The sequence below is a fragment of the Aquila chrysaetos genome, chromosome 16, assembly GCF_900496995.4.
Source record: "Aquila chrysaetos chrysaetos chromosome 16, bAquChr1.4, whole genome shotgun sequence".
NCBI lineage: Eukaryota > Metazoa > Chordata > Aves > Accipitriformes > Accipitridae > Aquila > Aquila chrysaetos.
Genome location: NC_044019.1, coordinates 18,190,771 through 18,204,591, shown reverse-complemented (window position 1 = coordinate 18,204,591; position 13,821 = coordinate 18,190,771). Strand labels below are relative to the sequence as shown.

General features: G+C 38.2%; 1 protein-coding gene across 3 annotated transcripts in view; it reads right to left on the bottom strand.

Moving 5' to 3' along the window:
* Window positions 1-1,233: 1,233 nt before the first annotated feature.
* The window catches only part of AMPD3 (adenosine monophosphate deaminase 3), a 36,624-nt gene continuing 24,036 nt past the window's right edge, over window positions 1,234-13,821 (bottom strand). For 2 of the 3 annotated variants that reach the window (XM_030038277.2, XM_030038276.2), the window contains exons 10-15: window positions 12,560-12,686; window positions 11,552-11,715; window positions 9,366-9,486; window positions 7,195-7,368; window positions 5,956-6,066; window positions 1,234-5,022 (exon numbers count right to left, since the gene is read on the bottom strand). In XM_030038277.2, the coding sequence (XP_029894137.1) occupies window positions 4,846-5,022; window positions 5,956-6,066; window positions 7,195-7,368; window positions 9,366-9,486; window positions 11,552-11,715; window positions 12,560-12,686 (874 nt within the window). In that variant the 3' untranslated portion in view covers window positions 1,234-4,845. Of the gene's footprint in view, window positions 5,023-5,954; window positions 6,067-6,884; window positions 6,969-7,194; window positions 7,369-9,365; window positions 9,487-11,551; window positions 11,716-12,559; window positions 12,687-13,821 lie in introns of those variants that run through there. The other variant, XM_030038278.2, reaches the window with a different exon arrangement.

The following is a 13,821-nucleotide window of genomic DNA, read 5'->3' as shown; positions in this document are numbered from 1 at the left end:
AGGCATGGGTTTTGTAGGCCTGAAATTAAAAAAAAAAGCTACAGTTTTGTGAACTTGGATGAAACTTTGCCCAGCGTGAGTCTGGTGGAATGAAGAATACTTTCCAACAGGTAATTAAATGACCACTCTTCTTTGTTTCAAAGTGCTATTTAAAAATACAAGGTGTTTTTATGAAATAAGCTTAAATTAGTCAGAAACCTGCCCTTCTGGGATTTGATTGTATGTGGAACACAGTAGGGTTTTCATACAACAGTCTATGCTGCCATGTTAATGTGGTTCCAACCCACTTTAATAGAACTTCCAAAAAACATATTTTATGTGGGACTGTACCCATTAGTCATGGTTAATGATTAATGAATTAGCTGTGTTTGGTGTCTCACTATTATATTATACTATGCTCTATGCTGCTTAACATTGGTATTTAGTGCTTTGAGAGGTATGAGGGAGAAAAACACATTCTTCAGTTACAGATGAATCTGTACTTTTGTGCTTCATGAGTGCTGCTTGTGTACAGAAATAAAGGGTTTGTGTACAGAAAGAGAGGCACATTTTAATCTCATCTAAAAATCTTTAGTAGGAAATGTAATAAAGAAAGTAATTTGTGTTCACCTTTTTTCCTCAGAAGTCATCTTGACTGTAGCAGACTGTCAATGTTTATCTTAACTATTTATTTCAATTTGTCACTTGTTGGCTTCTTAGTTTTGTTCTTTTTGTCAGATAAAACTGCTCTCTATACTGCTTAAATTGTTTCAACTGTGAGTGTCAGAACTGCTTTCCTGCTCCCAAATTTAGGTGTTTTGACTCTCAGTTTTAATATCACGATGAGGCTCCAGGATGAGGAAGAGGTGCTGCATGCCCTAGCCTGATGGCCAGTTTGGATGAGCAGGGAACCAGGGCACCAAAGAGACAATGGGGGCAGCCCTACAGTACAGTTTCACTTCAGGACTTCGTGCCAGGTCTTCTGTTGGCACAAATCAGATCAGTTAGTTGGTTTTCATTAATACTGAATTGCTTTGTCAGCTAAGCTTTTAGCTCCTTCTCCTAAATATTGCTTATTATCTTCTCTATCTCCACTGGGTTTTTTCAGTTTTCATTCTGCAGTAGTCCTTCATTTTGGTTTAGTCTTCTGTACGGCTAACAGTCTAATTGCATAGGTTTTTAGTTCTACTTAAATGCGGAGATCTTGAGCAGCTACAGTTTTATTGAGATACACACACAAAAACCCTAACCATATTCTTTTATAATTTATTTATTAGCTTAATGCTTCAACAAGAGGCAAAAGATAAACATCATTTAACCCAGGCACAGAAAGAGAAAGCAGTTTTTACAGACATCTCTCCCCCCACCCACCTTTTTCAGACTTAGATTTTAACTAGGCAAATAAAACAGAAAGGTTTAGCCACAAGTAAAGAACAATGATATGAGAAGATAAGGTAGCTCTGGGGTGAGAAAAAGAATTGTATTATCCGGTGGCAGAGCAGCTGCCTGCCTTAGGTTTGCTGAAGTAACATAACAGAATGGAAAAGCTTCACTAGAAATGTTCACATAGGTATGTTGTAAACATCAAATAACCAGAATTAACCATTTTAGGTGAAAGTATAAAATGCTCTGAACTAACAGATTTAAGGAAGTCTTGAATAACATTTGAACCTTAACACCAATGAAATGATGAGAAAATAGGATATTCTTCCATTCTGAAGCAACACCCCTCCCAGTCACCACCTACAGTGATGTTCTAGTCCCCTTCTGTTTGAGTAAAACATAAGCTGTGGTGTAACCAGGTTTGATCTCATCACTGGCAAGGGTGCGGGAATCAGCAACTGCTCTGTCTTGCATTTGAGTAAACGTGTACAACAGTAATTCAGATGTCAGTAACACTTCAACACTGGATTGCCCTTCATTACATATATATCCTAAGACTGCAACGTTATTTTGAACAGCCATGCATCAGAACAAAAGTGCAACTTTAAAAAAGAAAAGAAGCTGAAATTTAAGAACTGAACTTGAGAATCAATAACTTTTGCCTAATTAAAAGATGACCAAAAGAGATGTGGTAGTGGAAGCTTGAAAGGATGTGGGTTTGTTTCCCGAAATGTAACACTATTAGCTCAATTTATCCTTAAAAGCAGCACACAAAGAAGCACAGAAAGCAGAACTTGTGGTCATGACCACTTGTGTGTTAATTGTTATTATTGTCAAAATCCCAATTACTGTCCATTAACTGAATAGTCAAATCCAGTTTTGTTTTTTTCTTTAATGAGCTACAGACGTATTAGAACCTGATGTGTTTGAGGTAAGGAAAGCTGAAAAGGTATTAAACAAATATACAGAGATTTGGTATAATATTAAGAAAACTAAATGAGAAATCTAAGTGACAACAAAGGCAGCACTAATAGCAATCTTCAGGTGAAACAACACAAGTAAAGCAATGTTTATCAGATGAAAATACTTACAATTTAAATTCTTAAAACCAGGCATGTTGCTTATTTAGCCTGGACGCAGATGCTTTTCTCAGGTAAATAATGTTACGTTGATAACAACTTATTAGTAAGCGGTACGAATGAAAAAGTCTGCATTTTATGCAGCTAAAATGCTTGAACCACTGTTTTCAGACTTCAACCTAAGAAAATTACACTCGCCAATCCTGATAATGCATTATATAAGCTGCTGAAGTTTCTAACAGTGAGGCCAATAGGCACTGTTGACCAAGAACTTTGGACGATTATACAGTTGAGCAGCGTAGCACGATTTCACATGATTTTTAGCTGCACAAAGAATACAAAATCTGGCACTAGTCGAACACTGGAGACGTTAGGCTAGGTTACTGAAGTGCTGAAGTCAAGTCTCCCACCACCTGTCTGCAACCATATTTTGGATGAAAAATGTCTGCAATTATTGCAGCTTCCTATGCATAACACTGGCTAACTGTAATGGTGACTGGATGGCCGGAACTCTGCTCCTGTGTCTTGGTCTCCCTTGGAGCCGCCTTACTTCCAGGCTGCTTCCTAAAGGTCTTTAGGTTTAATCTCTCTTACGCAGCTCTTACAGGGCTGCACAGCTATAGGAGGTGATAGGGGATTCCTCTCTCCCTTCCATTGGTGCCATTTCCCTGCAATCACCATTCAGGACAGCAGGCACATTAAAAAGGTGTCCCTGTAGGTATTGCTTTGAACTGCCACAGCCTAAGGAGAAAGCGTATGTCTTCAGTGCATATATACATTTATGCCATTAATGACTTGTTTGGTACTGGTGATGTCACCACTGCCACTTCTGGCTGCATTTACAAGGGAAAGTGAGACCTGATCAGCTCTTGAAGGATGTAGGTGCCCAAGCCCCAGGAGAAGAGCCTGGCCTAAGAAATACAAGTTGCACAAGACAGCTGATGTAGTAAAACGTGCAGGGTTCTAGGTCTAGTGAGACTTGATTGGCTAGTATTCATTATTTGCTTTTTATCCATTAATTCTGAATTAATGTTCTCATGCCTAACCTCCCTATGTATTTATTATATTAGATACCCAGGTCTCTAACTGTAGGCTCAAGATCCTAGTTTAGGGACTGTAGGCCTTCAAATTAAGTAGTGTAATGTTGGACTTACAGGCATCAACATCCTCTGCTGGCCCTAGCGTGAGTATTTTTTGGTGTGAAACTACATGCAGCTTCTACAATACATAGATGCTATCATGTTACCTTTAATCCTTTCTGAATGAGTAGTACTGTGTCTTACAAAGGATGATCAAATAGAAAAAAGATTGAAAGTGATAAATATTCCAGTAGCTGTATGTTACTAGCCACTCCATCATAAATAAAAAGTTTAACATAACATGATTTGTAATGACATATTTCAAGCAGGCAAGCTTCTGTATAAATAGACAGTTTGGCTTCTCATTCAACTCTGATTGACTAAAATACAAACTAACACAAATGTGTAAAAAGATGTCAGAAGTAGGACCAGAACCCAGGTCTGGAGTTTCTACCACTGATTCATAAGAACACTTCCTTTGTTCAAGTAAAAAATTTCTCTTCACATGCAACCAAAATTATCTGCATAAATTTCCAAGTAATTTGAACTGGTATATCCACATATTCCCATTACGAAGCAATAAAAAAGTGTTCTTAACTTTCAAGGCAAAGTTTTCATGATATAATTAGACTCATTATTACAATGTACAATAGTGATGATTTTGACACCATGTTTTCTACTTACTAGATTAAAAAGCATTAATCTGCTGTTCTTCCCAGACATCCTACGTGACAACAGGAAGTAATTAATTAGTCATTAAACAAGACCACCAGACTTTCTTTTTTCTTGTTTTCTAGTATAACTGCTGATAAAAACTGTCAGAACACCTTCCAGAATGAAAGGGTAGCCTCAAAATTATGCACCCCATACAAAATGCTAGCAAATAAAGGGTTAAACTTACAAGTGCTAAATGTCATGATTGCTGCTGAGACTAGCAGGACAAAAACAGGTGCATGTATACTATCCGCATCTGCAGAATCCTAAGGTGCATTATCACAGATGTGCTGTGAATATTCTGTGTTGTTTTCCAAGCTACAATACAGTGCACAGTTACGACAGTATGAAACAAATATTACATGATTCTGAGTTTGCATTTAATATTTACAGCAATCTTACAAAGCCTCATGTTTGTAGAAACTGAAATTTTTGCAATGAGAATAATGCAGTAAAAGATAACAGCAAATGCTGTTTACCTTCCATAGATACTCTATTTTTCTCTGTACTGTTCAGTTATGTCTTGGTAGCATCAAAGACAGATGATTCATTGTTAATTAGCATCTTACCCTGTTTAGGAGTGAAATGTTCTGGTTTCTTTGAGCTTGTAACTACTTTGACAGAGTAGAAATCTCTTCTGTTCTCATAGCATCAGACAGGAAACTAAGTTCATTGCACAATGTCTCATACCTGAAGGCCATCCGGATCTGGGCAACATTTGTCTTTCGAATGTCATTCCCCTCAGGCCCTTCTTTACAGTAATTCACCCCTAAGAATTTCTGTTTTTCCTGTGAACAGGATTAAATGTAAAAAGGAAGAAGTCAGTTCAACTGCTTTGATTTGTTGTTTAACTGAGTATTTGTTAGTTGGATGACTCCAGCGCAAGTGAAGAGAGCAGCTTCAACCAGCTGGCCGTTGAACTTTACCTCAGAGTCTTAACCAGTTTTGGAGATTTTAAGGCCAAGGTTTATATATACAATTACTAAGCAGTGCACTCAGTCTGGCTTGCTAAAACCCTTTGTGCTAGTGTTCAGTCTTCGCTACTACATCTTTCATATGAGAAGTCAGAAAGAGGCTTAGGTTTCTTTTGTTAGTTAAATGTTGCACAAGAGGAAAATGAGTAGTTGTCACTAGAGAATATTGGAAGAAACAACAGAATATACTTGTAAAGCCCCTTCACATACCAGCTCCTTGAGAGGAATGTTTGAAAGTGACATAGAAGAGAGGATGCTCTAAAATAAGTCCTAGGGAAAGCCATGGATATATAGAATTTTGAAGCCAAAAGGGAATTTAATCTAATCTGCCTATCTAAACCAGAATATTTTCTGTAGTACTCCCTTCTAAGCAAAAAAATGTCTTGCTTATGATAGGCAGTTTGTTTTCACTCAAGGCAAGACATGGATGTATAAAATTACTAGCAAAGGGATATCACCCAAATAATTAAAGGTTTGGGACTGGAGGCAGAACTGAGTATAAACAGGCACCTGGTCTCTCTGCCTGTTTTGGGAATTCCAAAACAAAGCTAATGAGGAAAAATGTAATGTTAATACTTTTTAACGTAAGACTGCATAGCAGATACTTTGCGAACATTTCTGGAAAAGAGGATAGGGATGTGCACAAATAAATCACATAAGCACCTACTATTCAATTTTCAGACTACTGATTTTTCGGTTCCTACTTGCCCTAATATTCACAGAAGAGATTTTTTCAGCCATAATTACCTTATCTGACAATCCACTCTGTAGTACGCTGTTTCTTGCTATTTCACACAAGTCACAGGTACTTAGTTTCCACACCTGGGCTGCAATAGCATATTCTTCCATGAGAGCTTCCTGTATCACCAAAATATGCTTAATATTAAATTATATGTAAATAAAATATAAACGGGGATATGTACTCATTACTAATTAAGGAATTTATACATGCTCTTTAGATAGCTGTGAAAAATTAGAGGTTTAAGACTTTAACATCACAATTACTAACAAACAGAATTGTTTATTTCAAATTTCCCAAGGGCAACTGTTAAATAATTAATAGGCACTGGATATCCAGTTATCTTAGCCTAAGAAATTGCAGCCTGCAGTCCAGATCCTTAGAGGCATTTATTAGGCAATTTCGAATGAGATCCCAGGGTATATAAACACCTTGGAGGATCTAGTCGTAAATCTTGAATGAATATGAACATAGACAGATAGCAGGGCAATTTCTCACTTCTGACCTTCCACACAAGGAGGTTGGGTCTGACTCTAGTGGGCTGTCACAGCTGAGGATCTTCCACGCTACGTGTAACTCGGCTGGTGCTGCGTTACATCCATGCAGAAAGCCCCCACAGAAGTTGTCTTTTCTAGCAGAGACATGTCATGGGCCAGAAGCAAGCCTGGGTGAAGCACACCAGAGCTCAGCTTGTCCTCAGAACACAGACAATTGAGCAACATACAGGCCACTCTGAGGCACAGCATGACTCAAGTCAGCGCCAGCCACACAACTGGGGCATCAAAACCAGTGACCAGGCATTTCTGTCCTGCCAGGCCACCCAAGGGCAAGAATCAGCTTCCGTTCACTGAGCAAACAGCTCGTACGTCATCTTCTGAGATTCCACATAGTGTTTTTGTAATGTACTTCCCCAGATTTATTAGTAAGGAAACTGGACTTTCCTGGCACTCTAGAGGATTGTTTATGAAGGCTCAAACCTCCCTTCAGCCTCATCCTTCATTCTATACTTCAACAGCCAACACTGGAGAGGCAAGAGTACAAAAGAAACATAATTAGGAAATCAGACATTTCCCTCTGAAACCTAACAGTGAGTAGCAGACTGAGAATGAGGAAGAATAATGAATGAAGTGACTGAAAGACATGAAACTTTATATCCTAAGCAATGATATAAAATAGCTTTCAGGTCATTCTGGACGTATGTGGTACTGTTGCCAAATTCAAAGACAAGTGCTTTTTGCAATTCTTACCTTTGTATAATGAAACTGCATAGGATCATCTGTGGAGAGAGAAACATGAAGTCCCTTATGTAGAAATTCCCGTAGTGGATTTTTTGAGTACTCCAGGAACAGGCTGTTGTTACTAAGTGGAGACATAGCAATGGGTATTTGTGCAAGATAATAAAGATACTGGAGGACAGGACTCTGCAAAACAAAACACAATCAGCATTTAATGGTAGTACGGGGTAATGAAAAAAAGAAGGATTTCCCTTGGATAAAATTGGAAAAAGCACTACAGAGGGAGGACTAAGACCAAAAAAAGTAGGTTGAAACTAAACTCTGACTTCTTTAGAAAATATTTAGAAGTCTGAATTTTAAATGTTACTGATCTTTATAAAAGTAATTTATATTCCTCCTTATGTCACCTTTTTAAAAATACAGTAACTAATATTACTGTAGATTAGTAAGTATAGATGACTAATAAGAGCACTGCATTTGATACTAACTGCATAGCTTCCCCCAAAACCTGAAAGTCACAGATAACAGATGTGCAAGAACTGCTAAGCAATTTGTTATTTTCAAAACTGCAGTCCAACAGGTAAATTTTAGGAGCAGAAGAAGTTTTATTAGAAGTCATGTGTTGCTGTTGCACACAATATAAATAATCTGTGGTCACCTCATCTTTATTACTATTTTTGGCTTAACCAACCTGTGAACCTAACAAGTGCCTTTATTATTATTGTCTGCTGTGCCAGGTTATCATACCAGACTAAACAGGAGAGAGTGAAAAGAATGCTTTGGTCACATACAGCCTTAGTACTACTCTGTCTGGGTCTAAATTTTAGGAATTACTCCTTCTGAGCATAACATTGGACATGATTTTAGGCAAACTTTTTCTTTGTTCTTGGGTATGTTGAAAAATACAGTGAGAATTTTTCAGCATTAACCAGAAAATCCAACTTATAAGAGAAGTCTGTCCAAAAAATTGCAATAAACTCAGTGCAAGTCTGCCACCCACAGACCAATGATTTTAATTACAAAACAGTGGCCTGGCGATGAGTTATGTGATCGTTTTTATTAACTCATATGCCAGGAATGATAACGTTTGTCCTGTCATAACAATCAGGCTGTATATAAAATATTGCTGTGTTATACAGCTATGTTAAATTTCTTGATCAAGTGATCCCAGTTACTCTAGATATAAATAATCAAAACCTTAATGAATTTCTGAATGAACCTTTAAGTACAGGGATGCCAGTCAGGGAAAATGGCCTTTGTCTCTGTACAGAAAAAACTAGACCTTTCCTTAAATTCTTCTGGGACCTAAACCAGGGAGTAATAACAAGTCTAAGCAGTTTTTTCCATGTAATTTTAGCTCTGCTTGGAGTAATCAAAAACAGGTGCCACCAAGTCCTTGACGTATCTGAACAGTTGGTCTTCCCTATAAAGACATAGCTTTAAAATACTCACTTTGGAAAAGCTGTTTTTTTGTAGCTTAAGTAAGAAATAGGAAGTTCAGCTGAGCTTATTTATTTCTTAGAATCACAGAATGGTTTGGGTTGGAAGGGACCACAAAGATCATCTAGTTCCAACCCCCCTGCCATGGGCAGGGACACCTTCCACTTGACCAGGTTGCTTAACGCCCCATCCAACCTGGCCTTGAACACTGCCAGGGATGGGGCATCCACAACCTCTAAGGGCAACCTGTTCCAGTGCCCCACCACCCTCACAGTCAAGAACTTCCTTACACCTAATCTAAATCTACCCTCTTCCAGTTTAAAGCCATTACCCCTTGTCCTATCACTACATGCCTTTGTAAAAAGTCCCTCTCCAGCTTTCCACTAGCCCCCCTTTAGATACTGGAAGGCTGCAGTAAGGTCTCCCTGGAGCCTTCTCTTCCCCAGGCTGAACAACCCCAACTCTCTCAGCATGTCTTCGTAGCAGAGGTGCTCCAGCCCTCTGAGCATCTTCGTGGCCCTCCTCTGGACTCACTCCAACAGGTCCATGTCTTTCTTATGTTGGGGGCCCCAGAGCTGAACACAGTACTGCAGGTGGGGTTTCTGATCAAAGTAAAGAGTTACTTGTGTCTTGCTAAGAAAATTAATTTTGGGCTGCCCAGATAAAGTCAATTTGGTGACTGCTGTTTGAACCAGTGACTGATGTCTAAGCAGACAGTGATTAGGTGACCAACCAAGCAATACCTTCTTCAAGAGCAATCCGTGAGAAATGTTGTCTGCTGTCAGAAAGGCTGATACAAGGTGTGTGATAGACCCAGCTTCTCCACAGTGAGGTCGAAACAGAAAAGTACACATGCCTCTTTCCCTGAGGAGATTAAACACAATTTCCACTAACAAAAAAATGCACTGATCTTCATCTATTTTGTATATAATTATCATTAATAAGAAAATTTAAAAAAAATTAGAAGTTACACATTCTCATACAATTTGATGTGACATCTAATCAGGCCTACCTGTGGGCTGCTGTCAAAAGAGGCAGGTCCCTCTACCCGAGACCCTTCCACTACCTGACATATTTGTGTCTTCCTTCTTCTTTCCTTCCCCAGTTACATCTCATTTAGCAATTGCTTAGCCACTACGGGTGAACAGTTATTGAACTGATTTCAGTTGAGGGAACTGGCAGATGGAAAGATAAATGAACTGATGCAACCTGTGGCCACATAATTCCTAGATTCAGAATGAGGGAAGAAGAGGAAGCACGTTGCCAAGTGTTAGCTAACACTATCTAGTGTGATGACAACCTGCCATCTCACCAGGTTAAGTGTAGCATAAAACCACACCCTCAGTAGCACAGAGATGATCTAGGAGTGTTAGTTATTACACTAGACTTCACACTACAATTTCTAGAACTATTTTATTTTTTATCATCTATATTAAAAATGATGCTGGGTTTTAGATTATAATGGACCCTGTTATTCAGTGCAGACAAATGTCCTGTAAGTGTTTGGAAATGTTCAAAACAAAGAATTTCAACAAGGACTGCTAGAGTATAAGGCAGTTCTAGAATGGATGTTTAGTAACGTTTCTCCTGAAAATGGATGTGAGGGTGTAATCCATCCTTTCTGAGTTCATTAATGCTACCAAAAGCATAAAACACTATTGTAATGGACTGGCTATGGTGCCTCAGTTTAACAGGGTGAACAGTTTTACTGACTCATTGATGAATCGTGTCATTATCTGCCTTAGCTGTAAAGAATATTTAATGATTATCTAAGGAGATTTTCAAACAGTAGTTGAAATGATCTTGAGGTAAAAAAGAAATGTCTAAGTTCTGACAGAATCTCTGTCTTTGGAAAAGAAAAAAACGTAGACTATAGAGAATGTAAAGGAAGTCAGGAGAGAGGGATGACTTAGATATCTGCTGTACTGTATCTTTTCCATTATAGAACAAAAACTAACAACTAGGCCTGTGTTGCAGGTACAAGGTAATTTAAGGTCGATGTTTTTATTATGAGTTTTGATTATATAGGGTGGTAGAGAAAGAAATGCTTGAGGTAGCAGTGGCAGAGAAGTAGTAACATTCTGAATGTTAGCTTGGATAAGACCTATTAAAATGACAAATCTGTGCACTTCCTATAAGAAAATCCCAACATGTTTTATAAATAATAATGAACTAAATCCTTGCAAGGTAATTGATGACACCATAATATCAGTGGATAACCTCACTGTGCCTCAATTTGAGTCAGTTGTGCAGATCACTCAGTGAGTCAGCCACAAAGTCAGGAACATAACCTGAAGTTGAATTTCAGGCTTTACTGAGCCTGATGCCAAAATCTGCTTTTACAGTCATGATCTCACATTCAGTATCGTAACTCCCTGCATTGCCTAGACATCAGTCTCAAAAGTAGTAAAAGTGAATGAGTCAACAAGCAGGCTAACATAAGTTAGCTAGATGTGCATGCAGTTCATAATTATGTCCTCCTTTGTCTATCTTTGATAACAGCAGCAGCCCTTAAACCAGTATTTCACAACATAACTTTGTATCTTTTAAATTACCAGGAGACAGCAAGCTACCAAGAGGTACATTATATTTGGAAATCCACTGTAAATCCAAGCAAAGGTCAACAAGTCCATTTTGTGGGGTTTCTTCTTTTGTTTTGTTTGGTATATTCAGGTTTAAGGAATTCACAAAACAAAAATGTCAAACCAAGATAATAATCTGATGCCTTTACAATTTCTGAACATTTCATTTGAATTCATTTTGCAGTTAAACTTTTCAAAATAACTCATATACTCCTCTTGAACTCTTTAAAATAATTCAAGATAACCTTTGCTTCAAAAGATACATTATCTAGACACTGACTTAGATTGAGACCAAGATTATGATTTTTCTTTCTGGAAGCTTGTAAAAGAGAAAAATGACTACTTGCCTCCTAAGGTTGTTTAGCAACATGATGTTCACATACATATAATACAAATAATAGCTATACGGGGGATTCTTCTCACTGGTCCAGAGGTCAGGGTTAAGGCTCTTGTCAGAGAACATATGGCCACTATGTTTGGATTCATCATCAACGCTGTCAAACCCAGTCACCTGGTGGAAGAAGAGATTCACAGAAATCAGTGTTTTCAAGAAGCAGACTTCAACATTACTTTTGCTTCAGGACTTGCTTGTACAAAGCATCTAGTTCTCTTCCTTCGTTTCCCTCTTTACGCTAGCAGTCCTGCTGCTCTGCCCTCCTACCATACCTACCATACCTGCAGACAGCAGGAATAACGTGTTTTCTTGAAGGAAGTTTCACCCATTTTTTTTTCTTCTGAGACATATATGAGGCCCAGGTGCATAAAAGCCTTCAGACTCCTGTGGGGGGCACAGGCCTGTAAGACTCCCTCACATCCAGATTATAATCCTTTAAACTCATCTGCTTTGTTATTTGAAAAGCAGCTGAAGGCCAGACGCTCCCAGGAAACCTCAGAGTTCTGATTTGGGGCACACTCAGAAATGTCTCTTAATCACATCCCAGCAGATACATCCCCACCTCTCTCCTGAGTCCCATCAGGATCTACATAATGCTTCCTTTCAGTTGCCTCCTTTTTGGAAGCCAGTCCCAGAGGTAAGCTCAAAGTACACATCCTGGATTACAATGTTCCCCCTGCACAAGAGTGTGCAAATGTTTTTTGGTGATTCTTTATAGAGAGGATTACTGAGAGGACAAACAAATAGCTGTTGAGCTGTTTCAGAGGAAATAAACAGCAGCTATTTGACAAGACCTTACTCAGGCTTTTATTAAATTTTATGTCAGGGCTTTAAAACAATAATACAAGTAATCTATGGAGGAGGAAGCTTTTTTAGTGTCTGGAAACAGCTGTGGAGAAACAAAATTTATGAGTAGGAGAGGATCTATTTCATGTGAGACAGAAAATCCAAACATACTTACGTATTTAAGGAAAAGGTGCAATTCTTTGTGGTCTTTGGGATTGATTGTTGCTTCAAACAAAGGTACAAAGATGTTCTCCAACATCTTCCCAAAACTAGGCAGAATATTTTTTGACCTAAATATGTCACTGAAGGAGAAAAAATATACACAGTTTTGACCATTCTTTAATCAGCTTATATTTTTCCTCCACTTTCATATTTTCTGTTATTTGTGTATATTCTACCACTTCAGTTCTACCAGGATTCAGAAATTCAAAGTTTATGTCAGGGCAGGGATTGTTTCTGTGCTCTGTTTCCTGCACTGCCTGGCACTCTGCTTCATCCAGGCTCTGCTAAAGCTCCCAAGTGCTCCAAAAATAGAGACAGCATGCAGGGGTAGATGCCGTCTCAAGAACAGTGACCCTTTCCCTTATAGCAATCCAAATACTAATAGGGGAGATAACGAATTACCTCTCATAAAAGGTTGTTTTCCAAAGTTGTTAACTACTCCAAATCAAAGTAGAATGTTCTGCTTTAGTGAGCCTCTCAGAAAAGAGGGACAGTACTTCAGTGTATCATTAAGTGCATGACTTAACGAAAGTGTTGACTCCACTACCTACATAAGAAAGGAAATTAGAGAAACTTTCTCCCTAATGAGAAACACACTCTGGGGGATATATGCGACCATGACAGCTCCTTCTCTATTCATATTCCAACTATGCAATTTCAAAACATGAAGCTCAGCTATTAAGGCTTACAAAATTATCATGGGAGACTGTATTACAATATACAGTATTAGAAACAAAGAACCATTTAATAAAGTCCCAAAGGATGCTTAAAAACTAAGAAAAACTGGTATTGATTTAAGCTTGCAAATCAACAATCGGGGTTGCATTTCCAAGTTCACCGTCATTCGTCACTGATCTTGAGGAGGTTTGATGGTAACAGTTTTACAGAGCATTTTCTACTCCTTTATGGAATTCAGGAGTTGATTTATTTTCATTACTAAATTGCATTTTAACTTGCCTTTGAATGCAGTTTAATTTCACCCAGTTGTAATTTTTGGTTTTAGTATCTTCAGACTTACAAATAATTCACAGTAGTTTTGAATAGCTTCATAAAGAGTAGATTCAAACCCCATCTCCTGTCTTCCACCCCCAGACTGTCAGTAAAACCACAGCAATGGTCAAGAATAAATTTCCCAGGCTGTTGCGTATAAATAGAACTACAGGATAGCTCATAAACCATCTACAAAATATCAGAACTTAAAACAAATCATTGGTA